The sequence below is a fragment of the Neolamprologus multifasciatus genome, chromosome 12 (genome assembly GCF_963576455.1).
Source record: "Neolamprologus multifasciatus chromosome 12, fNeoMul1.2, whole genome shotgun sequence".
NCBI classification, from domain to species: Eukaryota; Metazoa; Chordata; class Actinopteri; order Cichliformes; family Cichlidae; genus Neolamprologus; species Neolamprologus multifasciatus.
The window spans coordinates 31598901-31625420 of record NC_140450.1 but is presented as its reverse complement, the minus strand read 5'-3'; the positions used below and the strand labels follow the sequence as shown (position 1 = coordinate 31625420).

The 26520-nt window shown below is 41.5% G+C and overlaps 1 protein-coding gene and 3 long non-coding RNA genes across 8 annotated transcripts in view; 1 reads left to right on the top strand and 3 right to left on the bottom strand.

Moving 5' to 3' along the window:
* Positions 1-17326, top strand: part of tet3 (tet methylcytosine dioxygenase 3) — a 50125-nt gene extending 32799 nt beyond the window's left edge. For all 4 annotated transcript variants that reach the window (XM_085180660.1, XM_085180663.1, XM_085180661.1 and 1 more), the window contains 8 exons: positions 2495-2585; positions 6413-6506; positions 7813-8021; positions 8882-9032; positions 9225-9314; positions 9558-9695; positions 9810-10164; positions 10307-17326. In XM_085180660.1, the coding sequence (XP_085036786.1) occupies positions 2495-2585; positions 6413-6506; positions 7813-8021; positions 8882-9032; positions 9225-9314; positions 9558-9695; positions 9810-10164; positions 10307-12105 (2927 nt within the window). In that variant the 3' untranslated portion in view covers positions 12106-17326. The remainder of the gene's footprint in view (positions 1-2494; positions 2586-6412; positions 6507-7812; positions 8022-8881; positions 9033-9224; positions 9315-9557; positions 9696-9809; positions 10165-10306) is intronic.
* LOC146507314 (uncharacterized) overlaps positions 1-23942 on the bottom strand; it is a 192811-nt gene extending 168869 nt beyond the window's left edge. Inside the window, exon 1 of the long non-coding RNA XR_014877257.1 lies at positions 23835-23942. This is a non-coding gene — a long non-coding RNA (uncharacterized LOC146507314). The remainder of the gene's footprint in view (positions 1-23834) is intronic.
* Positions 23943-24029: 87 nt separating this feature from the next.
* LOC146507313 (uncharacterized) lies at positions 24030-25515 on the bottom strand. Of its 2 annotated transcripts, XR_014877352.1 has the most exons (4): positions 25453-25515; positions 25266-25374; positions 24952-25022; positions 24030-24780 (listed from the first exon to the last, which is right to left on the bottom strand). It is a non-coding gene; the product is annotated as an uncharacterized LOC146507313 (long non-coding RNA). The 2 variants fall into 2 exon arrangements; XR_014877351.1 differs by lacking the exon at positions 25453-25515 and having other exon boundaries at positions 25266-25443.
* A 55-nt stretch (positions 25516-25570) lies between these two features.
* LOC146507312 (uncharacterized) lies at positions 25571-26317 on the bottom strand. The gene is made up of 2 exons (XR_014877353.1): positions 25827-26317; positions 25571-25695 (listed from the first exon to the last, which is right to left on the bottom strand). It is a non-coding gene; the product is annotated as an uncharacterized LOC146507312 (long non-coding RNA).
* Positions 26318-26520: the final 203 nt, after the last annotated feature.

The window sequence follows — 26520 nt, the reverse complement described above, 5'->3', positions numbered from 1 at the left end:
TCCGCATATTATGTGGCCATTGTAAGCATTTCACTTTGCTTATTGATCTAAACAGATTGACTTTTAGATTTTTTCACCCCTTTCCCGACCCAGTTCTTTCTGGTTTTCTGGTTGGTTGCAGCTAAGAAAGAATGTGCAAGTTGCCAGGGTGCGTGGTAGTGACCATCTAGACTGTGACAGTGAGGGGCAATAAAGGCAACATGCAGGAACAATGGCAGTGGTGGCAGAAGGACTCTTTTGTGTGGGTTTGGGTCTTGCAAGCAAGCAGAACAGAGCCTTTGTTAGACAGAATGGAGTTCAGTCCCATAGTTTGGGTAGCACCCTGCTTAGGGAAGCCTATTTATTTACAACCAAGTAGGTGGTCCTACAGTTGAAATGTTTCATTTAAAGACATTATATGCTGGAGATTTAATTTGTTAGACTACACTCACATTATTCTAATGCATAGTGTCTCAGTAAGTCATTAATTAATAACTCAGTAAATCTGAATATTGCTGCGTTAGCTAATGTGGATAATAGTTTATTAACTCGACACACAAACCAAATAACGAGAGACTGTGTTCTCAGACAGGCTATTAAGAAATGACAACCTGTTTCTTGGAGTTACTGTGTACCAGTTGCCCACATTGATTTTATCTCCCAGGCAACACTTGTCACTGTATGATGGCAAAACTATACCATAGACAGATAGATGTTGTCACTGTTTCCGCCTACAACAGCAAGGAAAAAAAAAAAATCATTTTTGTGATATAAGCATAATACAGAAAACTTATTTTACTGCAACATTTGATTGACAACTTTGATTAAAAATCGATTGTGATCTAACAGCCACACAACAGCCACTCGATGTACACAAACTAGTTTTAGGACTCCCATTTTTCAAACAAATATAAATATGTTTATGTTATTTACGCATATGCATGTGTAATTTATGGAATCTTTTGTATTGCACGTACATTGTATTGCATGCATTGTTGTGTGACTGACTCAGAAAGCCCAAGAAGTGTATCCAGGGGTTAGGTTGGCTGGTCGGACGAGTTGTTTTACAACCAAGACTAGACGTGGAGAAAACGGGTAAACTGACAGTTTTTCAGCTGTCAGTTTGCTGGGTGTGGATTTGGGATGGAAAGGCCTGGTCCATAAAATTGTGTTGCATCTGTGCACAGCAGTGGGAAGAGCAGCGTCAATGACACACACTTGCTAACCATGTGGTGTTACTAGGGGTAAAGACCAACAAACAACAAACCTTCATAATTATGTTACACATTTCCTTTTCTAAGCAGTATAGCATAACACTGCATAGGAATGGGTTGTTTTTAACACAGACAGGATACAGTATATACATACACACACACTTTTTTTTTCTTTGCACATAAATGGACTATGACTACTCCATTTCCTGCCATGAACCACGCCCTGGAGCCTCCTTTCACCAGCAGCAGAATGTGACCTCATGTTGCCTCTGGACACAACCACACACACATACAAACACAACATACACACAGAGTGGAAGACCGCATTTCAGATAGTCATCTGATAGTGTGGAGCGCATTAAGGGCATTTTTGGTAACGTTGTCATCCACAGTTGTACTTTAGAAATGATACAAGAGCAAGAACAACACAATGTTAGTTTAACAACCCACAGTTAGCTGATACAGCTGGGCAATGCGAAATTCCTCGAGGCCATCATACCATTAATCTGCACAGTATCTCATAGAAAATGTAACACTGAAGTCATAGGGTGTGGTTTAAAACCATAGGTTTTGTGCAGGGGAATGGTCAAATGCTCACACATACTCATGCACAACATCACCTCAGATGTACACAAAACACACACACTAACACTCCCTCTAAACATCCCTACATACTGAGTCACACACTACCTCAAAAAGCTTCTGCTTCACCATGTTTTGCTCCCCACACCACTCCCTGTGTGTGTGAACGTGTGTTTGAACTGGATGTCACAATGAGCTCTACTTTCACATGCTTCTCATAGAAGATCTGGCTTTACCTACAAAGAAAATATCTTTGAGTTTCGCCAGAAATACATCAAAGCACATCCGCTGTACCTTTGTCCTTTTACAAAACACTACAACATGTGAGAACATGCAAAGCCACGCTGTACTTTTCAAGTCTTCTCTGTGTGCAATTTAAGTGACACTCAGATCCAAGAGTTTGTTCAGTAGGAATTGGGGCTTAGATGTAAAATTTTTAGTCAATGTGAAAGGCAAAAATGTTTATAAAACCAAAGATTCAAATTCAAAAGAGAAACTGTTTTAAATAGGCTGATGTTAGGGGATATTACCACCAAAGCTATAGATTTGAACAGCAGTGACTATATTACCCAATCTTGTTCTGATTCTGTGTTGAATTCATGCTGTAGTGGAATCACTGATACACTGTAAAATTCAGTGTTTATTGTCAATTGATGATGCAAGATGTCATTTTTTCAGATAAAATGTTGTGTTCTTACTCTGTACTGTCTTCCCCCCAGAGCACATAATTGAAAAAGATGAAGGGCCCTACTACAATCACTTGGGATCTGGACCTACCGTGACTTCCATACGAACCCTGATGGAGACAAGGTATATTCTCTCCTCTCTTCTCTTCTCTTCTCTTCTCTTCTCTTCTCTTCTCTTCTCTTCTCTTCTCTTCTCTTCTCTTCTCTTCTCTCCTCTCTTCTCTTCTCTTCTCTTCTCTTCTCTTCTCTTCTCTTCTCTTCTCTCCTCTCTTCTCTTCTCTTCTCTTCTCTTCTCTCTTCTCTCTTCTCTTCTCTTCTCTTCTCTTCTCTCCTCTCTTCTCTTCTCTTCTCTTCTCTTCTCTCTTCTTCTCTTCTCTTCTCTCTTCTTCTCTTCTCTTCTCTTCAATTCTCTTCTCTTCACTTCTCTTCTCTCTTCTTCTCTTCTCTTCAATTCTCTTCTCTTCACTTCTCTTCTCTCTTCTTCTCTTCTCTTCTCTTCTCTTCACTTCTTCTCTTCTCTTCACTTCTCTTCTCTCTTCTTCTCTTCTCTTCTCTTCTCTTCTCTCTTCTCTTCTCTTCTCTCTTCTTCTCTTCTCTTCTCTTCTCTTCTCTCTTCTTCTCTTCTCTTCTCTTCAATTCTCTTCTCTTCACTTCTCTTCTCTTCTCTTCATCTCTTCTCTTCTCTCTTCTTCTCTTCTCTTCTCTTCAATTCTCTTCTCTTCACTTCTCTTCTCTCTTCTTCTCTCTCTTCTCTTCTCTTCTTCTCTTCTCTTCTCTTCTCTTCTCTCTTCTTCTCTTCTCTTCTCTTCTCTTCACTTCTCTTCTCTTCTCTTCTCTTCTCTTCTCTTCTCTTCTCTCTTCTTCTCTTCTCTTCTCTTCTCTTCTCTCTTCTTCTCCTCTCCTCTCTTCTCTTCTCTTCTCTTCTCTTCTCTTCTCTTCTCATGAGTCCTCCTCCTCACATTTTGTCCTTAGGGAATCTGTGACCTAGAATCTAGTAGGAGGAACAGGAAATATCAGCATCATCAGCATATCACAGGCAGAGCAAAAAGCACAGGATTAGCAGCAGATGACAGCTGATAATGGGAAGAACACAGAAGGAAGAATAACTGATGACAAAATACAATAAAATATGGAGGAAAAAATGAACATTGAAGCAGTGAGGAGAGACAGAGAGATGGGTAACCTTATTTATGAATAATGTAGATATAAAAATGAGTTTGGTTTGTGTGAAACTTAAAATTTCACAAGAAATGTCACAAATTAAAGATAAAAAATGTGTTGTCACATGTGCATCTATATAAATAGATGGTATATGTGTAGATGTGCATATAAATTAGGTAAATAACATTATTAAAGATCTTTTTTTCTAAATGCTTTTATTTCTAAAGGGCATTTTAGAGAGCAAAGTAATGTGATTTTAAATACTCGTATTCCCTTTATAAATGCAGGGAGGATGGGAAGGTAGAACACCTTTATGGGCCCATTATGCTCCACGTATTGGCAGTATTGCACACAAACAGCAAAGTATCCACACATACCATTTATACCAGTACTGAGGGTGCGAGTACTCGCTGCAGTGTTATCCTGAGCGATAGCGACACCCATACTAAACCTCTACGTCAGGTGTATGGGTAGAAGAAGTGAAAACTGGAAGCAAAGGGAACGTTTTTCCAGAAAGCCTCAGACTGTATAATCTCTGTAACTCTCCTGTACTGATAGATCACTGAATTGGAGGTCAAAACTGACATGATCGTGCACTCGTGTCTTCAACTTGGGGAATATTGCAAAAGCTGAGTGCTTGACCAGCTGAAACCAAAATGACACTAAAGTGCAGCTTATGCCAGAGGACTTGATGGCGCTTTTTGTCTTCGGTACCATTCGCAACAGGCTGGGTGGACGAGCATAATGAGCCCATTAGAGGGAGGGGGAATCATGTGCAGCCAGACCGGCTACCTAACCACTGAAAAGAGAAGCTCAAATTGCAACACACGGAGGAAGTGTGACTTCCTTTTCTGATAGAAACACCATTACTCCACTTGATCTTTACACCACAAATAATTGCTTGCTCCTGTAATCTCATGTATAGAACCCTTAATAAGCAAACTGCAGCTGCAGCCTCAGTAATGAAATTGCTGTTGGGTTATCTTGCAGAAACATGCCACGAAACAACTCTTTTCAAGGTTGAATTAATGAATATCTTTCTTTGCAGAATGTAAACACACTTTAACCTTCTTTTTTTTTTGTTTTAACTTGTGTTAAGCTTCATTTTCACAATGCCGAATGCTGTACTAGTTGCTATTCATTGAGAGGCTGGATTTCTGTAGGGCCAATGAGCCATTAGCTCCCAGAGAGCGCAGCTTGAGTAGGGGAGGGAGTGTTCAACCAGAGTCCACTTTTTGTCATTTGAAAGATGACGCAAGATGTTAAGCCCCTATACTCCCTGGCTGACCTTTGACCTACCCCTCACCCTAGCCAGCCACCCCTGTGGTGACAGAGCCTAATCCCCTCCCACTTTCTCAGCCACCTCAGGGTGATTCCTATTCAGGAGGTGCACGGCGTATTCACTGCCATGCCAAATCTGCTCAAGGCTGAGGCTTTCACAATGGCAGGTATCTGGCTGACAGGAGACCTGATATGATCTGTGAACAAACATCTGACAAGGCCCAGTGACATACCCGCGCCCCGGTGCAACCTCTGACCCCCTCTGTCCTCCTGTGCAACTACAAACAGACCTGCAGAAATACACACCACGCACCATTAGGACACGAAAACAAACAGAAATGTTTGTGTACAATTGCTAATGCAGTCAAGCTCCTATCAGCACAGAAATACGTCCAAGAGAAGTCCTTTTGGCCTGAGTTGTTTTGGAAGCTAAGGGATCAGATTTACTTTGCCATGCTTGTGTGAATCTCAGCAGAGGACTGTGAACATGCACTCCTAATCAAGTTGACTTGTTTTTGTCAGGATTGACATATAATGCTACTCCCTCAGACTACTTAGAGGCAGACAACCACTGTTGATGAGGTCACTTGTGGCAATAAGAAACCTTTGATTAATATCCCTCAGTGGAAATCTGAAATCTCCTGTTACTGATCAGGTGCTACTGAGTTCATTGTCCATAGTTATTGTGTTTTGGTACCAATAGCGTTTGACCAGCATATTTTTCTGCTCTCTTAATCAGCAATGTCACACTTTTCCGTGGTTTTTGAACACATGGACAAACTGGAAAGTTTTCCCAGTTTTACAACATTTTTTGAAACACAGTACCTTTAAAAACTGTACCTGCACCTAACTACATGTGTGTAGTCTTTTGGAGGGTTTGAGTATAGCTCTTAAAGGTGACCTTCCTTGGTTGCTGTTACAGTCAGTTCTGTAAAATTCAAAGAATAAGGTCAGAATATGCAGTTTCTTTTTGAAGGTTCAGGCGTTCACGCTTCTCTGAATGCTCCTTTTCACACCATTTTTCTACTTTTGGATCTGTGTGATGTCAGTGAGAGTGGATATCCTGAATATGACCATCTCACGGGTACAGAGAACTGGCTGCATGAACGCCACACCCACCTGAGATTTAGGCCTTCTGTTTGTGAGACGGTAGCTATTCAGAATAAAGCTGGCTTAAAGGAAGCTGAACAGTTTGTTCTACACAGTGAATGAATTTAGGGGTCTTCATCAAGTCTGACTTGAGATAAACAAGGAATATTTTGAAATGTAACTTTTCTAGTTACATGGAGCTGGAAATGAGCATAACAAGTCCCGTGCAGCAAAACATGAAGGTTCAGTATTTAAATGCTCCAGTTCCTTGTGGTTGGTTTGGTTTCTCTACAGAGACAAAACATAGAAATGACTGCAGTGTGTTTTTATATGTAGGACATTGAGAGTGTCAGGTTTTTGTGTCACAACACTAAAGTCAGACATGCAGTAAAACAGTAAATTGCTTCTCTTTGTATGCAGGTTTGGAGAGAAGGGGGAAGCCATCCGGATTGAAAAGGTGGTTTACACAGGCAAAGAGGGAAAGAGTTCCCACGGATGTCCTATTGCTAAGTGGGTAAGTAGCATCAAAGCACATCCAAAATGCGGTTTTGAAAAATGCTGGATAACTTCCAACATAGATGCCTACAACAGACAGTAAGCAATAGTGTTGAGAGACATGTCCCTACACTGTATATAAAGGAGGGACATATCATAGCTTTTGGGTCTGAAAAGTGAAACCAGTGCTAAGTGCCTTTCTAACAGCCAGGGGAGTAGTATCTTGAGCTGAAGTCTATAAGAAGTTTACTGCTCGTTTGATTCATGCATCAGTAAAAATGATGTTAATTTTATAAATGAATGTTACACTAAAGAGCCTGTTATACCCTATGTGTATGTGGTGAACAGCACCGGTCAAAAAGAGTTGACGCCCTAGCTGCTGTTGTGCACCTCTTGACTCTTGTTACATGGTGCTACAGCTGCAATCGGGTTGAAGACACGCATGTACAATCGTGTCATTTTTACCTAGGTTTTAATGATGAATACAGAAGCTCAGCGGTACATAGATTATACCGTGGGATATGCTGCAGCAGTTTGAAAAGATGAGGCTTTGCTTCCAGTTTTGCCTTCGTCTTCTCCTGTATCAGCGCTGATGTGGAGCGACGCCTATTGTTCAGGAGAATACTGCAGCAGGTACCTGTGACGCTTTTCGATGGTATCTCCAGCAGTGCACAAAGCGACCAATGGGCTTTGACCAACGAAGGCCCTAAGAGTAAAGAGAGGCTGACCGGGTGCTAACATTTGTGTCAGTTCAAGTGAAAGATAAAAAAGTGAGAGTGAGGGTTTTTTTTTCAGTGTTTATCCCACCTGACAACACTGACAGCCTGTCAACAAGCAATTTATGTGGCGTGTGAGTGTGTGTGCATGTTTGTATAGTGAGGGGCCCTGGGGAGACACACAGGCGAGTTGCCATCCCCAGTGAGCAAATCAGTAGGAGGTCTCACTCTGTGACAACTGCCTGGCCTCCTCTCCTGTGTCACCCCTGACACATCCTGCTAATGACTTTATGGATTCAAAACAACCACCCTGCTGAGGGAGGGTGACTGTTTGGGTGTGTTTTAAGACATAAAGACTAGGAAGCTGACTTAAAGAACTGGTATTCAGTCACAGAACTTTAGTTCAAGGAGTAAATATCCTTCTTAAATAAAATGTAACCCTCAACTATGTCTGGTTTGTCACTATATCAAAATGTATGGGTGTGCTGGACATCTGCTGGCCAAATGCAGGAACTACAAGGAGCTCTTGGAACATGAAATTGTATTTGACTTTATTAGCATTGGATTTTTGTGTGCGAGTAAAAGCTCACAAGCTGTGTTTCCTGTCAGGTGATCCGTAGAGGCAGCGAGAAAGAGAAGCTGCTGTGTCTGGTGAGGCAACGTGCAGGCCATCGCTGTGACAATGCTGTCATCATCGTCGTCATTATAGCCTGGGAAGGTGTACCGAGGGCCCTGGCTGACCAACTGTACAGAGAGGTCACAGACACGCTCACCAAACATGGCAACCCCACCAGCCGACGCTGTGGCCTCAATGAGGAGTGAGTAGGGGATGGCTAGTTTTTCATGTGAATATGTACAGAAACAGTCTGGATGTCTGTCAGCAAATGGATGGACTTTTTAATATATTGATTTTTGAAGCAGATGGTGTTTAAACGCTGGGTATCTTTTTCACACATGCCACACATGGTTGTCCTGAACATTTATAAACATCCTTAGACAGAAGTGCGTGTGACAACAGTAATGTCTGTCTTAAACCTCCCAACTCTCTAGTACAAAGGCACAGTGGCGTTTCACCCATGTGTGAAAGCACAGGTTATTGTTCATTACATTCACTGCTAGTCAGTCATGTGTCCAGCCTCTTTGCATGTTCAGAATGCTTAGTTAGAAGCAGTGGAGAAGTGTGGAAAATATCCTGACCGGATCAAATTTGTCCAAAGTTCATATTCATGACATAAAAGTGAATTTTAAGACAAAAATGAAATGTGTACATTTTGTTCTGTGTTACACTGTTCACCTAGTACCCAGCCCTTCAGCTAACCATGAGTACATGTTAACACACCCCCGTGTCTGGTGGCTTAGATATGTGAACCACTCACCATCTGGGATGGAGAAATATCTTCTGTGTAGGCACTGAAGCTGCCTTTGTGTTTCCCCCCAATATGTGTGTAACATACAGTAACTTTGACATATAAAGCAATTTTAATAAAACCGGACATTATTAAAATGTGTGGCTTAAGTCTAAGATGATCTGCTGTAACACCATTCAACATTGATTGCTTCAAATGAAACCGTCTCGCTAACACTCTCAATTACAGTGGTGCACACGAGGTAGTAAAACATGCCAGACTGCACGTCTTCTATGAATGAAGCTCAGTGTGCTCTCTGTCTCCCCCTACAGCCGTACTTGTGCCTGTCAAGGCAAGGATCCTGAAACTTGTGGTGCTTCCTTCTCTTTTGGTTGCTCATGGAGTATGTACTTTAACGGCTGCAAGTACGCACGAAGCAAAATGCCGCGAAAGTTCAGGTTACAGGGAGAACACCCTGAAGAGGTACTCATCACGCGACAGCTGCCTTTTTACAAGCATTGTATGAGTACATATGTATGCAAATGAGAAGATTAATATTATTATTTTTATTTCAAAATTCTTTTCTCGTCTTGTTCTTTTCAGAATAGTATCGGTAAATTTTAAGATACCACTTTATAGTTTTGTCTGACCTGTGATTCATGTTTTCATCATCAGGAGGGAAAACTCAGGGATAACTTCCAGCAACTGGCAACTGAGGTGGCTCCTGTGTACAAGCAACTAGCACCACAAGCCTACAGTAACCAGGTGTGTTGCACAGGCACACGTCTGTTAGCAAACCAACATAGGAAAGAAGATCTCAGCAGGAGATGTTTCTAAAGACGCAAAACCAACTCGCATGCATTATTACCTTATGATTTAGTACACCTGTGAGGACTTGGCTTTGAGAAAGGAAGCAATCTTAAGTGTTGTGTTTCTGTGTATTTTAAGAATGCAGAAATTAGTCACTTCCTATAGCTGGTTTAATGCTACCTCTGTCCTTTACTTCAGTGCCAGACAGAGTCCAAAGCTCCTGAATGCAGGCTGGGCTTGAAGGAAGGCCGTCCATTCTCTGGAATCACTGCTTGCATGGACTTTTGTGCTCACGCTCATAAGGACCAGCACAACCTGTACAATGGATGCACAGTGGTAAGATCATTAAACCTTTCTCCTTTTTGCACTGAATAATGGCTACATTGCTAATGAGCTGAAAATGCTACATAAAAAGTCTTTTATCACACACTCTGTGCCACGCTCTGCCAGGTGTGTACTTTGACAAAGGAGGACAACCGAACAGTGGGAGAAATCCCAGAGGACGAGCAGCTCCACGTGTTGCCTCTTTACACGTTATCCCCGACAGATGAGTTTGGCAGCGAGGAGGCCCAGAACCGCAAGATGGACACGGGAGCTATCCAGGTGCTTAACGCTTTCCGCCGTGAGGTGCGCAAGTTGCCCGAACCTGCCAAGTCATGCCGACAGCGCCGACTAGAGGCAAAGAAGGCTGCCTCAGAGAAGAAGAAAAATAAATTCATCCAGCAAGCAGGAGAGACACCGGAGAAGACGGGGATCAAAGCCGAGGTCTGCATTAGCAGTTCCCCTCAACCCCAAGGCAATAAAGGTTAGTTACTGTTTTAGATCTAAGACTTAAAATGTCCTTTGTGTTTACCTGTTATCACCGGATTGTAAAAGCTGAAATACTTTAAGATTTTGACTTGTTTGTAACCCGTTTTCCTTACTTTTCTTTTGTGTCAAACAAACAGCAATGATAAAACAAGAGGTGAAGCCCAACATCAAAAAGGAACCCTTAAACGGATCGATGGATGGATATTCTGTGCAAGCAGTAGACCCAGTAAATCCCATGTATACAAACCCCATCTTCTATGCAAGGGGAGGCCTCCCCACAACTGGCCAGCCCTCTGCACCTGATACAGTAAATGGTTTCCACACCAGTTTGCCCCCAATGGATTATGCCTACTACAGGTGCTCACCCAATACACTTTTCCCCCCTGTACTGAGGACCTACGAGGGTCGAAATGGCTCTTCGCCCAGAGCTGGCTGTAAAGCTGTCCAGGTAGATCAGAAGCCTGACATTCAAAGCTTTCAGTCCAGGGTGGCCCTTTCCTGCTCCAGCCAAGCAGAGCAAACCAACCAACCAAATCACACGACTTACACCCAGGCCCCAGTTTATAGCCAATCCCGTCCTTCCTCTGCCTCCTCTGAGTCCTCCAACAGAGGCACGCCGGTCATCAAACAGGAGCCTATGGATGTGCCGGTCTATGAAGGCACGCTTCCGAACCAGGTCGGAGCCAACACATCGAGAAGCCCCCCGCAACCTGTGACCTGGCCTGGGCACAAGCTTAATGGAAGTTTTATTCCCACCACTTGGGATGCCCATCAGAAGCATAAACAAAGTTCCGAGGTCTCATCGGAGAAACAGCAGCAGTTTCACCAGCATCTCCAGCAGCGGCAGGCCTCTCCTTACCCGCAGCAGTGGTCACCCTTCCTTGGCTTAAACACTATGAGGGCTTCCCCTGCCCCATCACCGTCACTCCAGGTACCTCCCTCTCTATCTCCATCCCCTCAGCTAGGCACAGTGGTCCAAGGTAACATACATCAATCTTCCCCACGCCCTGGCACCCCACGCCCAAGCACCCCTCACCCAGTAACCCCACAGCCCGGTGTCTCTCACGCAGGCCCACTTACACCACGGCCAAGTACCCCACATCCAGGCACCCCCAGGCACTGGGCGAGCCCCGTTGCTAGCCCACAGCCGCAAACATGGGGCATGGGGCCTTATAGCCCTGGTATGAAGCACAGCAATCCTGCAGGGGCCTATCCCGACAAGATCTGGTCCAAGACTGGAGAAAGTCGGTGTTCCACTCCGGTTGGGCCCCAGGAAAAGGCCTGGAAGTCTTTTGGAGGTTCTGTGGCAAGTAACACCCCTTCCCCTGCTCCAGAGGGTCGCCTCTTCCCCGATGCCCTGCAGCAATCAGATCAGGCCTGCTACACGCCCAGCCGAGCAGAGAGCGACGCCGAGAGCACCAAGAATTGCGAAGAGGACGAGGATGAGATCTGGTCTGATAGTGAGCACAACTTCCTGGACCCTTACATAGGCGGGGTAGCAGTGGCACCAGCCCACGGTTCCATCCTAATCGAATGTGCTCGTCGGGAACTACATGCTACCACTCCACTCAAAAAGCCTGACCGCTCCCACCCCTCCCGCATCTCCCTGGTCTTCTACCAGCACAAGAACCTCAACCAGCCCATGCATGGCCTGGCTCTTTGGGAGGCCAAAATGAAGCTGCTGGCAGAGCGAGCACTGCAGAGGCAGCAGGAAGCGGCTCTCCTTGGCCTCTCCCAGGAGGATATCAAGGCACTCGGGAAGAAACGCAAATGGGGCGCTACGGCGGCAGGCGCTAGTCCAGGACCTGGACAATCTAAAGACAAGAAGGAGGGGCCGGTGACGCGGTTATGCCCCTCGTTCTACACCACCTCTACGGTTACTGTGTCTCCCTATGCCTCCACCGTCGTCACTGGGCCCTACAGCCACTTTGTGTGAGGACACATAGACACAGAGTGACTGATAGCTACAGAGTGGTGCAGTGGAGGGCTGGAGAGAGAGCACTGAGCAGAATCAATGTCTCTCAGCCGTCCCGCAGTCTGGCATCCCTCCATCCTGCCTCCCTCTACAGTCCACTTGGAGGAGGGGGACATTTTTATTGTTTTTTACCTCATGTCAGGCAGTGGTTTGGGCTTCAGACACACTGCCTGTGGTGCTCTTCCTCTCTTTTCCCCGGAGAGGAACTCCATTGCTTTTTCTTGTTTATAGAATTTTAATGATTCTAATTATTGCTATTATTATCGATATTATTATGATTGTTACTGTCAATGTTGTTATTACAGGTATTATTATGATGAAGACTTTTTTTTTTTTAATTATTGCTCTTTTCATTAATGTTATTATTAATAAGGTGACCTGTTTTGTTTTGGTTTTATATTTTTTGTTAAATCAATCAGTCTGAGTTTGACAGACTTGGACACTTGCTTTTTCCATGTTTGGAAAACATGCACCCTTTCCCCCCCATTTGACTTTGTTCTTATCAATCTTAAAGCTGTACTTAGATGAGGAGGAGCCATTATCTCCCTGATACGGCAGAAAAATCAACAATATAGTAACCACAATCATTTCTTTTAGTTTATAAAGCCATTTCTGGGCCTTTTTAAAGAATAATCACAATAATCACCATTATGAAGATCCAAATCAAAAGCTTTGATTTTTAATGAATCAGTACCAGCAACACCACTGTCAAATACGCCACTGACAGTATGTTTTTTCATTATAGCAAACAACCATCTACACAAATATTACAAAAGATAAGAGTAAGGAGGGAAATCACCAAAGCCCTTTTGCTCCAGGCACCTAGAAAAAGCGCAGCGATTGGTTTCAAGTGTCACGCTGAAGGAAGAAAATAGTCCCCGGGCTCAGAATAACTCTTAACCATTACTGCGAGAAACCTTTGCAGCTTGCCTTGTCGTGATGATGAGATGATGCGCTCCTCCTACTCTCCCTTCTAGCTTCTGACTGGTGCTCAGCTTCTTGCTCTGATCGATTTCCATTCCGCTACTCTTCATGGCACTCGATGCTGTATTTAGGTGCTCTAACTCAAATTCGGCTCAAGTAGTATTTGCAACTAAAACGTTTGTGTTTCGGCCCAGGTGGGATACCAGAACACTGGGATTTACTGCTTTTAACACAAAGGTGCAGAACTGCAGGTGCTAGGGAAGCTCACAGAAGCTTTGCTGTGCTCTGTGCGGAGAACTGAAGTTCTCATACCCGGTGCTCCACAGAGGCCAAAACAAGCGATACTACTTGTGCAAGCCATTTAACCCAGATCTGCTATTCCCACAGGTGGCACTCTTTTATCTTCCTATAACATTCAAGTAGGAGTGAGCACTTCCCAGTGTAAACTCTAGAGGGCAGCGTCGACTGCTGTTTCAAAGTGGTGTGTACAAACAAGCCTATAAGCACTTGGGATTCATTTAGATGGCAGCCTTGTCTCATTGTTGCTTTAACCATCCATGGCCACTAGAGGGGGCTCTCCACCCTGCTCGCTGACCATAGATTGGACTTAATAAAACAGCTGAAGGCAAAGCTGACATTACAAATGTGCCACACATGTGAACCGGAAACCCATCGTGGGTTAGAGCAGCAGGAAACAGTGTTGGGACAGCAGTGCTTTTGGTGCTCACACACACACTCTGGTGCTCTCCTATTACACTTGATTTACTGTGAAGGGCCCACTCCTTTCTCTGCATGGTGCTGTCATCTTTGAGCAGAGCGAGGCGTGTCCTTCCGCAAGCACCTTGTCACCGCAGAGCCAGCCAATCAAAGTGGCCACCGTGTGGTTCAGCTCCACACTGGGCTCAAAAACTGGTTTCCTTTAGAGGAGTTTTTATTTGATTTTAGTTTTTGCAGTTTGTTGTGGCATGTAGTGATTTTTGTCTCAAACAAAAAGAAAAGTACACTGTACAGGGCAGAGAAAGCACAGTCATTCACTGCATTTCTTGGTAACCCATTTAGCAGTGCTTTTCACAGAGAAAACAGTACTGAGAGATAAAAGGGAAACCGTAGAAAATTTCTGTAGCTTCCAGGGTTTGGCGCCGAGCGTGAGCGCAACAGATCGATGAATCTCTCACTTTGCGTGCGTGCGTGTCTGAAAAGAGCCAAAGAGAGAGACTATTTGATAGCCTGGTGAGAGTCCTGTTTTTATTTTCCTTTGTGGTCACATGGTTCACCTGCAACATGTGTCAGAAATGAAAATGAGAGACTGCTGATGCAAGCCGACTCCCAGCTGCTGGGCGGTCGTTTGGGCCAAGGCCCTGGTCATCTGTGAAAGACCCTGTTACCTCTCCCGATTTTCTCCAGCTCTCTACCTCACGCTGTAGAGACACTGGTCACAATCACGACTTGCTACTGAGGGCAGAGAATCATGCATGTCCCTTTGTGTGCTCTAGATCTCCACACTCATTTTAACCTGCTTTTTTTTTTTTTGACTCTTATTTATTACTACATGGTGATAATGATAATGATTGTCTTTGATGTTATTGTTTTTTTTTTCATCATTTTTTATATAGCTAATACAAATTGTACATAAAGAAGAAAAGATTTATAAAAGCACTTTTAATCTTGATTTTAATGACACAGAAAGAGCCGATTATTGACAACTTGAAGCTTTTTTTTTTTTTAATTTCCTCAAGAGAGAGATAAAAAATGTAAATATCAAACTATTTAGGTAAGATTATTTAACTTGTGAGGAAAGTAACAAAACCACGAATGACATGGGGGTATTTTTGAAGTCTCTGACAGCCCTGAACATCAGTAAACAACACTTAGCCCCAATGTGTTGTGTGCAAATCTGTGCTTAGTCACTCTGCTGTTTTTGCTTTCCTAATACTGTACCCCCTGTCGGCATGCGACTGACAGAGCCCCAGAAATTTCTGAAAACAATTTAGTCAGCCCAAATCTGTAAGATGAAACCACACTCAGCTGACTCACTGGCAACAGTAAAGCGATAATAAGAGATCCCCCGTGTTGCAGTTGTGCTAATGTATGAATTTAGAGTTTTAGCTTGATAGCGTTCAGTTGTTATTTTCAATTTTGTTGACATTCTCAAACTCTGTGACAGATTCATGACAGCATCGTATTTAAAAAAGACCCAAACAAACGCCAAAATCGGAATAATGTGATTCCCACGAGCGTGATAAGAGTTACCTCTTGGCTAGTTTACTAGCTTGATTTAAGCAGCTGATTAGCTTAGCTTAGCTTACCAGAGTGGCTGAAAACATGGGGAAACAGCTAGCCTAACTAAAATCGAACTGCCGGCACTTTAAACCTCTTTAACACACGTTAAGTAAGGTTTGTCAACACCATTGTCACATTGGTTTTACAGGGGGTTACATCCCAGGCTAACAAGACCACCAGCAGATATTTCATAAAAAATAAAAAAGAATCACTGCTTCCAGCCTGGAAACCGTCTGGTACAAAGTTTCTCTGAAAAGAAAAAAATAACAAAAAGGAAACAGAGAAAACAGAGTGAGCTTTAAAGCTGCTGGCGGGCAGATTTTGTCACCTATGTTGCTTCCTGTGTGCCCAGTCTTTATGCTGATCTCAGCTGTCTGATAGCTGCGGCTTCATATTTATCGTACAGACGTTAGAACAGTACAGAGTTTTTCTTCTGAGTGTCAACAGGAGAGAGAATGGGAAGTTTTTCAATGATGAACTATTATTTACTATCAAACACCCCCCTATAACTATACTGACTGCCACGGAGCCAGTCTGAGGTGAAACATTGGGCGACTCTTTAATGAGTTACTGCCCAGCAGTCTGTCAGTTGTGTTACCACCGCCCTGCTTGCTTAGATGTGTCATCATTATTATTCGCTCCAGCTTTTGTAATAGCCAAGTATGCACGTGGCAGAAAAATCACAGCTCCCCCGCGGAAGACTGCAGATCTTTCATTTGCCATGATAATTAGGTGACCCACGCCATGTCTAACAGTAGTTTGATAGTGCAGTAACAAGACCCATTTTACTTATTGAGCTTAAGACTTGCCCATATATTAGTCACACACACACACACACACACACAACACAAACAATTACCGAAACAACAAAAGGGTGCTGAGGATATGGTGCATATGATATCTTGGTGACTTTGTACATTTCTAAATGCTTCATAACTTTGGTGGATGGTTCTCATGAGAGGCACCACCTCCCAAGCGGACAAGTACTGAGATCCTGGGGGGTGAGTCGGTTCAGTCGGTGCTATGATGCTATACCTTAAAAATTCACTGTGTTAAAAAAAAAAATACAAAAAAGGAAAAAGAAGCGAGGGATAAATAATTACCACAAATATTTTTCTGAGCTCTTCGAATGTCAAGAGAACTATACTTTTGATTAAAGCAGTTTCACAGGAAGGGAAGCTGCCCTGGTGCTGACTTTATGAAAAGTCTTTTGTTACAACGCTACAAATTTACATCTCTTTTTGAGGGCAGGTGGTGCACTCAAACTGTTGATTACATTCTCTATTAATCTTCATTCCATACTGTACTTGAATTCATTTAAAATAGGACGAGATATAGAATCATATTATATGAAGACTGTTAGCTGGGTTTTACATTTGGTACTGTGCAAGTACCAGAGGCTATTCAAATGATCTTTTGAGTATGTTGTACATGTTCATGTTAACTGAATGCTAAGATATTTGAACGACACAAAAAAAAAAAAAAATTGCGTACTGCCTCCCTGTTCCTCTCCCAAGTGATGCACTTCCTTTACTCACTCCCTCTCTTTCTTCTAAATTTTGTATAGTTCGTGACACACATAGATAAACACACATATATTTGCATCTAACTGTGTATGGCCCACAGTCCTAATTTAACGAACACTTGAAATTTGGGATAGAGACTTGGACCCTGACCCATAAAATTAAATAAAAGGAAAAGAAAGAAAAAGAAAGTGAACCAACACAACTGGCAGCTACATTCCGTTAAGTTTGAGGATTGTTCTTGGTTCTTTATTTTTCATGTCAAGGATGCAGTATGTAAAAAAAAAGGAAAAAAAAGTGTTTTTGTTCAGTCTCTCTCTCTCTTTGTAGCTGTATGGTGTATTATGTGAATACATAGTGTATGTGGTTAAAAAAGAAAAAAAGAATAAAAAACCAACCCACAATATTGTTTTATGTTGCGCGATAAATAATAAAATTGAAGTGAAACACGTGTTCTTCTTAGTGATTTCATTTCTTGGTCAAGTTGTATTTGATTCTGTTTCCAAGTGCAGTGAGGATCACTGAGTCCTGGCCTCTGCTTTGATCAGCCTGCTCAGTGAAGGCTCATCTCATCCACTCCAATCCAATCCAATTCAACTTTATTTATATAGCACTTTAAAACAACAAAGTCGACCAGAGTGCTCATGGATCTAAGCACTCCATGGATCATGGATCTAAAAAGGGAAAACTGTAAATATTCAGTGTGTTCTAGTCTTTCAGCCATTGAAAGTGCAGCAGGGGAAAAAATGTGAGGGCATCATAGAGTGGACAAGGGTTAAGAGAGAAAGTGGTGACCATTTTCTTTCAATTCAATAAAAACATATTGGCTAGGTTCTCAAAAAATGTCTTTGTGGGAGTGAGAGTAGTCCTGCTTTGGAGGGGTCTAAGGCAGCTTTTTTCAGCTTATATTGGTATGTCTGGTTTCCTTTTGTGCATTAACACCTCTATAACTTCAGACCAATGAATTGAAAGGTTTACATGTTTTTTTCAAGGCTGTCATTTTTTTCTAATGGTGCCCTATGAGAGTCGTACAGCCGACCAGGGGGAGGACACGTCTGCAAAACCCTGCAGCAACAGCTGCTCTCTGGGCCTGTGTGAGATGGTTATCACAATGGAGGGAGGCGGGAATTGTGGAATTTGGCACCTCCGGCTCCAACTCATTTTTCTCCTTCACCGGGCTCACAAGAGAAGTGGTTTCATCCTCCATGCTTTAAGAAGGTTCAGGTAATGTGTCCTGTGTGGCTCCTCCCCTGTCCGACTGCACCACCTATAGTCAATATCGCACACCGGCCGTGTGACCACGAAGGGCCCTTGCAACTTGGTGAGTCACTTTGGGCTGGAAGCACTTTGTCTCCCGGTGAAAATTGCTTGAGTCTAGCCCTTCTGTTGTGCAGGCACTGTTGATGTTCCTGTGCCTGGAGCAAATTTTCTCATGTAAAGGTACTTTTGGGATGGCCGGCTGGTAAACCAGCTGGCAATCCAGGCGGTACGCGCACCGTCTGCGCACATCCGCTCAGATGCAAGACCAATAAAATCAGGCCATTATTCGCTCCAGAGTTTTATCAGTACCCACATGCAATGCCATTGGATTATAATGGCAGGGCAGAGTTCATCAAGCTAATTCCCTCCACCTGGACCTCAGCCTCTCTGACACTGCCCCTCAAGCCCGCTGCACCACCCCTCCTCTGCAGTGGAGACAATGACCACACCTCCCTGCCACAAATTAATTTATTGTTGATCCACAAGTGCGGTCTTTAGCTCAAACAACACATTTGTTTTGCATTCAAACACAGAAGCTTGAAATGTTGTTTATTTTAAGGATGGTTTGCTTCCAGTCCTGGCATTACTGTCTGAATCCAAATGCAATGGCCTGAAGAAAGTCTTTAGCATTGTTGCAACTTTCCTTTGTCACAACCCAGTGGATCTGGGTTCGGAATACAATGACCTTGAACCTGCAGGTGACCACACCACCTCCTGGCATCCTGCAAGAAAACAATCGTATTCTTTAGAATACCAACTTATTTGCTTTCTTAAAACATTTTTTCCTGCATTTGCTATAGAACAGATCTCAAGATAGACAATCTAGCTGCAATATTACACTAATACCAAAAAACACTGCAAATTTCATATAAACAATTATGCTATCCATCCATCCACCCATCCATTTCAGTGTCTTCAGGGGAAAATGGGAGTGATGAGATTTAAAGTACACGGAGTGGAGGCTGATTGGTAGGGATGGGCAGTGGCGGTCCTAGCCTGTTTGGTGCCCTGGGCGAACACTCCCTCTGGCGCCCCCCACTCACCCACCCACACACACACACACACACACACACACACACACACACACACACACAAAAACATATTAAGGATTGTACATTAACATAAAACTGTTGTACACACACACACACACACACACACACACACACACACACACACACATATGACGAGAGAGTGTGCATAGTATGCAAACAGCTACCAAACAGCCATCATAATTCGTCATACAATGAGAACAGGACAAATCAACAATTGACAATGACTAATTAATATTAAAATCTGTAACATAATGTATTGTTTGGAGTTTAGTCTGTTACTGTTACTATTTTTACCATTTCTTCTTGGAGCAACTGTAACCCACATCATTTCCTTAGGGATTAATAAAGTATTCTGATTCTGATTGTTTCAGGATGACCTGCCATGATCCAATCACACATCTGCTTACCTGTATCTTTTGCTCGTTTCTCCTCCTCTTCTTTTATCTTTTTTCTAAACTGAAGACATGATGGCTTTGAACTTTTCTTGTCCATCTTCCATTGGTTTTAATTTTGCACTCCAGTATGAACACCCATCTCAACCCAAGGATCACCACAACATAACCTAATAGACCTACACCTTAGTTCACAGATTCACTTTGTTTCTGTTTATTTCTGGGATTTCACACAACCCAGGATTCAAATCATGAATACATAATGGACTTGGATTTACAACATTATGAATGAAATGTGCTCTATTTGGAAGCAGCCCCCCCCCCTCCTCCCCTTTCGACGGGTTGTGTGTGAGACTTTAAATCATCAAACTGTAAATTATGAATTTTAAATTGTTATTGATCCCTTTACCACGAGTCCTAAAGTGTATATTTATTTTCTTACTCTTCTTATATTTATTGTTTATTTGCACTGCTGTAACTGGAGCCTCGTTGTATCGTCTCTCTGTATACTGGACTGTATGTAGCGGAGATGACAATAAAGTTTACTTTGACTTCGGCAGCGAGCAGGCGCACCGAGGGTTTACCACAAATTTAGTCACTGCTCGGTGACATTCGTCTATCCTGGCCTGAAAGGAGACGCTACCGGTAGACTGCAGCGAGAACTGCCAGCATCTGAGCCAGACTCTGTCTGTCTCTCTCATCATGGTCACCTAAATGCACAGTAATGGCAGGTTTTGTAATAAGGCAGATCGCGCTAACATAATATGCACTGTTAGTTAATTATTTACCTGCCGCATTAACGGGAGAGGACGTGCAAACGTTACCGCTGCTGCTCGGTTGAGATTCACATGTCCGGAGCGGAATTAAAAACATGACATTCATTTAAGGTCATCGCGTGTTTTGTGAGCAAATGCTTTTTCATATTCGTAGTTTTTCCTCCCTTAAATGAAATTTCTACTTTGCAAGTATTGCAAGTTGCCCTGTATGGAACTCCAAAGTGTTCAAAATTAAATAAATAAATAGGTCATGATGAAATAAATAACTATGTGAATAAATAAGACACAGATATGTAATGTGAGAATGATATTGTGAAATAATGGAACACATTTTGAAAAAAAAGCTCATTATTGTGAAATATATTGCATTCTGCTATATAAATTTACTTATTATTGTGAAATATTATTTCATGGTCATTATTTTTCCCAATGACAGAGATTATTGCTGAGGCATTTTATTTATTTCCAGCCGTTTTTATTCCAAAATGCCCTTTTTTCAAAGTCAGTCTTTATTTCAGAATCCCGTTGTTCCCAATGGTCTATTTATTTCATAAAGCAACTTTTCAGCAGAATGACTTTGTCTGTCAATCAAGAGAGACAGGGCGGAGCCAGTTGTGTGATTGGTTGCTCCTTTACTCAGACGTAAGTAATAGCACATGAAGTGTCGATTTAGGTTTAATGGTGCAAGAACTGGTGTTCTGACAAAACGTCCTACCGTATCGTAAATTTATGGTCTTGTCTATCAATCCGTGCTACCTTATCAGAATATGCTACCTTACGTAGTCAATGGCTCCGTCGTATAGGTAGGACGTTCAGATGGCCAAATCACACTTAAAAACTTTGAGTTATTTCGCTAAGACGTTAAGAACATGCTTCCTGCTGGGATTTATTTAGGTAGCATGTTCAGATGGCCAAATCACACTATTAAAACATGCTTCCTGCATGGTTTTATTTAGGTAGCATGTTCAGATGGCCAAATCACACTATTAAAACGTGCCTCCAGCACACAATCATCTAGTTGTTATGTGTTTTCCTTACATTTTTTGCATTTATATTCTTGGTTGCTCTCAGCTTCAGCACCCCCAAAATGAATCAAAGCACCCCCAAAGATTTCTTACTTTTTTGACAATATTTGCTGTCTGTGTGACACACTACTAAAAATATAAAAAGCATACAGTACTGTACTTGTTTGAGACGTAACATTTTAACAACAAAAGTATAGATAACCCCCCCTCCCAAAATGGTTTGTTCCAGCTCTCCCCTGCTCTGGCTCTTGCGCTCTTGCTGCCAGAGCCATGGTGGCTGAGACACAGCAGAGTGGAGGTGTGAGTGTCTGGCTTAAAACAGGACATATTAGCTGCATTTAACCTTCAGTTACTCTTTATATAGTTAGGTAGGAGTCAGACCATGTTTCTTTTTAACTGAAAAAAATTACACCAGGTAACCTGCAGTGTTGAAAACGTGTTTTCCGACAATGTTTGCTACCCTACAATCCATCCTGCTCTGTAGTAAATTCAGCGATATTTCACCGTCCTGTTCCTCCCATTGAAATGTATACAGCCTATTTAAAAATCTAAAACTTTAAATTTTCCTTAGCCTAAAGTTGTTACCACTGTCCTGTTTTAAATGGATACTAACTAGCTAACTGACTGAATGCCCATTAACCTTATAACTCCTGTTGTGTGTGTGCGTGCGTGTGTGTGCGCTTACAGAGAGACAGCCAGGTTCATAATGGATATGAGGAAGTTTTTTTAAAAAAAAGGAGCCACATTCAGGTAAAAGTGTAAAATCAAATGATCCGTCAATCAAGAATAATGTTGGATCAGTGTTTCAATATTTATATCTTTTATTAGATGTTCATGTGGTTTGGTTATTTGCCTTTTGGTTGAAAGTAAACTGAGAGAGGACTTTTTTTTATTAGTGATCTCAATAGTATTTTTTCATATTAATTTAATTTTCATCTAATTGAATACAATCTATTTGTGTATGATTGTCAGTCCAAACAGGGAGAGAGGAAAGAGGGGAACGTGAGGAGAAAGTACAAGGTCAGGAAGAACCAGGTAAGAAAACAGACAGGGAACAGTGACAGGCACAACAGAAACTGTTAAACTGACAAAGAGAAAAAAAACTTATTTTACTCACACAGTCTGGAAGTTGTGTCCTCCCTATATTAAATCTTCTATACAGAATCTGCAAAACAAACTGGGTTGAAACATTTTTGACCCTCTTTAACAACATCCCAACATAACATTATAATTGATCGGGGAGATTAAAATTAATGATATATTTTTATGTGGTTCAGCCACAACTCTTCTAAAACCTCAGCCAGTAATAGGTAGGCCAGCTTTTGGACTGTCCAGTTGTCTGTATGACTGCCGCAGTACGTACATCACATTTGCACACTATCAGAAAGTGCCAAACGGTGCCCTGGTGGAGTGAGGAGCTGTAAAGAGAAGCAGATGCTCTGTTTCTAAAAATGTTTTAAGCTTGTTTCAAAGATTCTGTACTGCAGCTTTAAATGTTTTCCAAAAGCATACATACACTTATCAGTGTTTCTCAAACTTTTTACAGTGTGTACCACCTGATAAAATGTCAAGCTCTCCTAAGGACCCAAAGCATGAAAGTCATAAATCTTACAACAGAAAATTAGTATTATTAAATTAGTAAAATTAGTATCTGCATACATTGTACGTAGCACAGCGGAGCAGTGTGCATCACGTGATAGAGCGGCTGCACGTATTTGTAGCCTGCTAGCAAACATTTCATCTCCGAGGAAGTTATCTCAGAGAGAAGTAAAGCAAGTGTGTAAGTTAATCTCTGAATGTTTGTAAAGCATTCCCACGTTAAGCTTAACAACCGATATATGGAGCGACTGCCTCTTCTCTCTCTCTCTTCTCCTGCTGCTACTTCAATCGTGAAACTGATCAATGATCAGCTGATCGGCTTTTCCGGGCGAGTCCGTCTCTCGTCTTAGTTTTTGGCCCACTTTGCACCAGAAAGAGGAAACTAGCGGCTGAACAACAGCAGCACTATTAAGCTTGATAAGCTGTTGTTAGAATTTATTTAATATTACTTTCTACACCAGGATCTTTTTCTACGTAGCTGACGACTGGTAACTGTGCAGGGGCGGATCTAGCAAAGTTTAGCCAGGGGGGCCGATAGGGCATGAACAGGGAAAAGGGGGCACAAAGACATACTTTTCTTTCTTATTCTCATTTAAAATATCTAGCTTTTAATTATTTGATAATTATCTGAATCTTACACCCAAAGTTTTAATCTGATGTAAAATGTATAGAAGTCCATTACTGTATATAGTAACTGTAAGTCTAATATACCCTAGTAAGCTGTAGTACTTTTTCCTTTGGGAACCATCTGTGCAGTCTGCAATTCTGTTGAAGAAAGATGTTGAATCTATTTAATTATTCCTGAAAAATAATTTATTTCTGTGAATTTTATTCACCCTGCATCAAATAAAGTTGTTACATGATTGCATTTTTTTTTTTATTTTTTTTTTTTTTTTTTTTTTTTTTTTTTTTTTTTTTTTTTTATTTTTTTTTTTTTTTGTTTTTTTAAGCATCATGAGGGAGGGTGGTTCCCTATTTTTTTTGCTGGGAGTTTGCAACCCTATTAGTTAGGTTGCTCAATATTTCTGCTAAGTACTCTTTAACATTATATACATTCTACCACAGGCAAAGTTGCCTCCATTTTTATAGTTTTTATTAATATTATGTAATAATTTATTTGTAACAATTTATTCTGTTTCGGGAGTGTTTTTTATGTATCTGTATTATATTATACATACACATTAAAAGTGAATCTCTGTCCAAAAAATGCACTCAGTTTACTTCTTACTCACTATGGGCATCATTCATTATTCTCACCCAGTAATTAAGGTTAGGATATGTATTTTTTTTTTATTCCAATCCATTCTTCTTTAGCAGCATTTAAATAACCTTTATCAGATTTGATGGTTTTGTTACAGACTTTTCAAAAAACTGTTTTGCTTTTCTTTCACAAATGTGGGGATTCAATTGTGTTAAAATGTACAAAACAGTGATGTCATGTTTTGTGACGAGGACCCAGGGACAGAGAGACTTGATGAATTTAAGAATCTTATGATTTAATAAAGAAATTTGCAGACTTACACAGAGATGGTAAAATTATGATGACTGATAATGGAGATGAATGCAACAGACGATGAGGACAGGGAGGAACAGGGGTTTAAATGCACCAAAGTGACAGTCAGAGAGAACTCGGGACAAGATTTAAGGATGCAGGGACTGACAGAGACAGGTTTATCTTGCCTGGCTGGGCAGCTCTCTGGGTGCTCAGCACCCCCAAAGCTCTGATCCTAGAATCGCCCCTGGTTGCTCTCTTTATATTTTGCACATGCAAAATGTGCCCATCTTTGGCAAGATTCACACTGCACCTGGAAAGGAAAAATAAATAGCTCATATTATGTTTGGTGAATACTATTAGTCAACATTTTAAACATGATTAGCAAGTAATGATAATCACTTGCTAATCATGTGATTAGCAAGTGATTATCAACAAAACAAAAGAAACACTTATGTGTTTCTTTTGTTTTGTTTTGTTTTACCATTTCAATCATGCTGCGGTCAGCGTCAGCATCTAACATAGAGCAAACAATGCAGTAATCCTCAGCGTTCCCTGAAACACATTCATGGTTAGGTTTTAATCAAACATTATTTATTGGTTAATTAAAAAATAATAGTACATTTTCCCCCACAAATACTTCATGGCAAATTAGTCCCCTGAATTTTTTAAATTAGACTTAAAGAAGGGTCTTATCTGAAAGTGTTTGAAAAGCACTATTTGTACTGTGCTGTTTAAAAAGCACTATTTAAATTGGAAGTACGCACTCTGACGTGATAAGGACTTTACTGGACTTACCTCGATGTTCAAGTAGGGTGCAAGCTATCTGCATTCGCTCCAGCACAACTGCTTCTGTAGTGGTTAATACTTCACTGACCTCTCCAAAAGCAAGGTAGTGTTCTGCAAACTGTGAGATTTCTCATTATGATAATGTAAAGTCCTAATTGTAGCTAACAATAAATGGAATCATTTGAATAAGGGTTACCTTTAACAGCAAAACTGTTCCTGTTGCTTGTTGTGTTGCATAGTCTGTAACTGCCACTCCATGGTGTCTTCATGCCCTTCCTAGTTGAACAAAAATGTTTGTAATGAAACAAGAAATGTTTTATCTAAGAATAATACCTCAGTATCATGCATACCTCCAGTTGCGCAGAATTTTCCTGTCATAAACACCTTCATTCCCCATGGGGTCTATGAGCAGTATTTTCTGTGCAGAAATGTTGACAATCTAAAGAAAAAGTTAATAAATTAAAAAATTCCAATAGTTTTTGCCACTGAAAACCTATTTAAGAATAACACTTTGAGCAAGAAACTGCTTCACAACAAATTACGCAAATTAATAACTAAATGAACGCATACCACAAGATTCCAGTGTGTACCAAAGTTCACAGGGCACAGCCACATGTCTTTAACTGGGAACTTCATCTGTGGGATTGGAAGTGCAGAGTAATTTCGATTTACTTAGGTACCATGCGTCTCAGGGTGTTTTCAAATATAGTGTTGTTTAAAGGAACTGAACTCTGTCCTCAGAAATAGAAATGAGTCAACTTTTTGGACCACTTCTTAACTTTCAACATACCTTGGTGAGGCATCTGAACTGCCCAGAAAACAACGAGCTTGCAATACTGAACAGAGCAGGTGTACAGCATTCTGTAGAAGTATACAAAAATGTTACAGAACAGTAAATACATTTTTTTGTATTTCAAAATAAGTGGGCAAAGGACATTTCTTACTTACCTTTCGTCTCTCAATGACACGGTGCAGGTATGCATCAATGACCTGTTTTGAAAAGTCAGAGTTTATACACCAGCAGCAACAAGTTCTGAAGTAACTGCTTGCGTGCTGTACACAAAAACTATTATTATGATGTCACAGATGTCACAACATCACAAATTCTTTTACTGAAGTTTCGAAATTTAGAGTGTAAAAGTGTGTATTAATGATCTGTTTCATCCCTGCCGATGACACATGGGTAACCCCATGGGTCACTAATGCTGCTGTTCTGTGTTGGGATTTGGGAAGTATTGGTTTTCCTTCACAAGTCATCAGATCA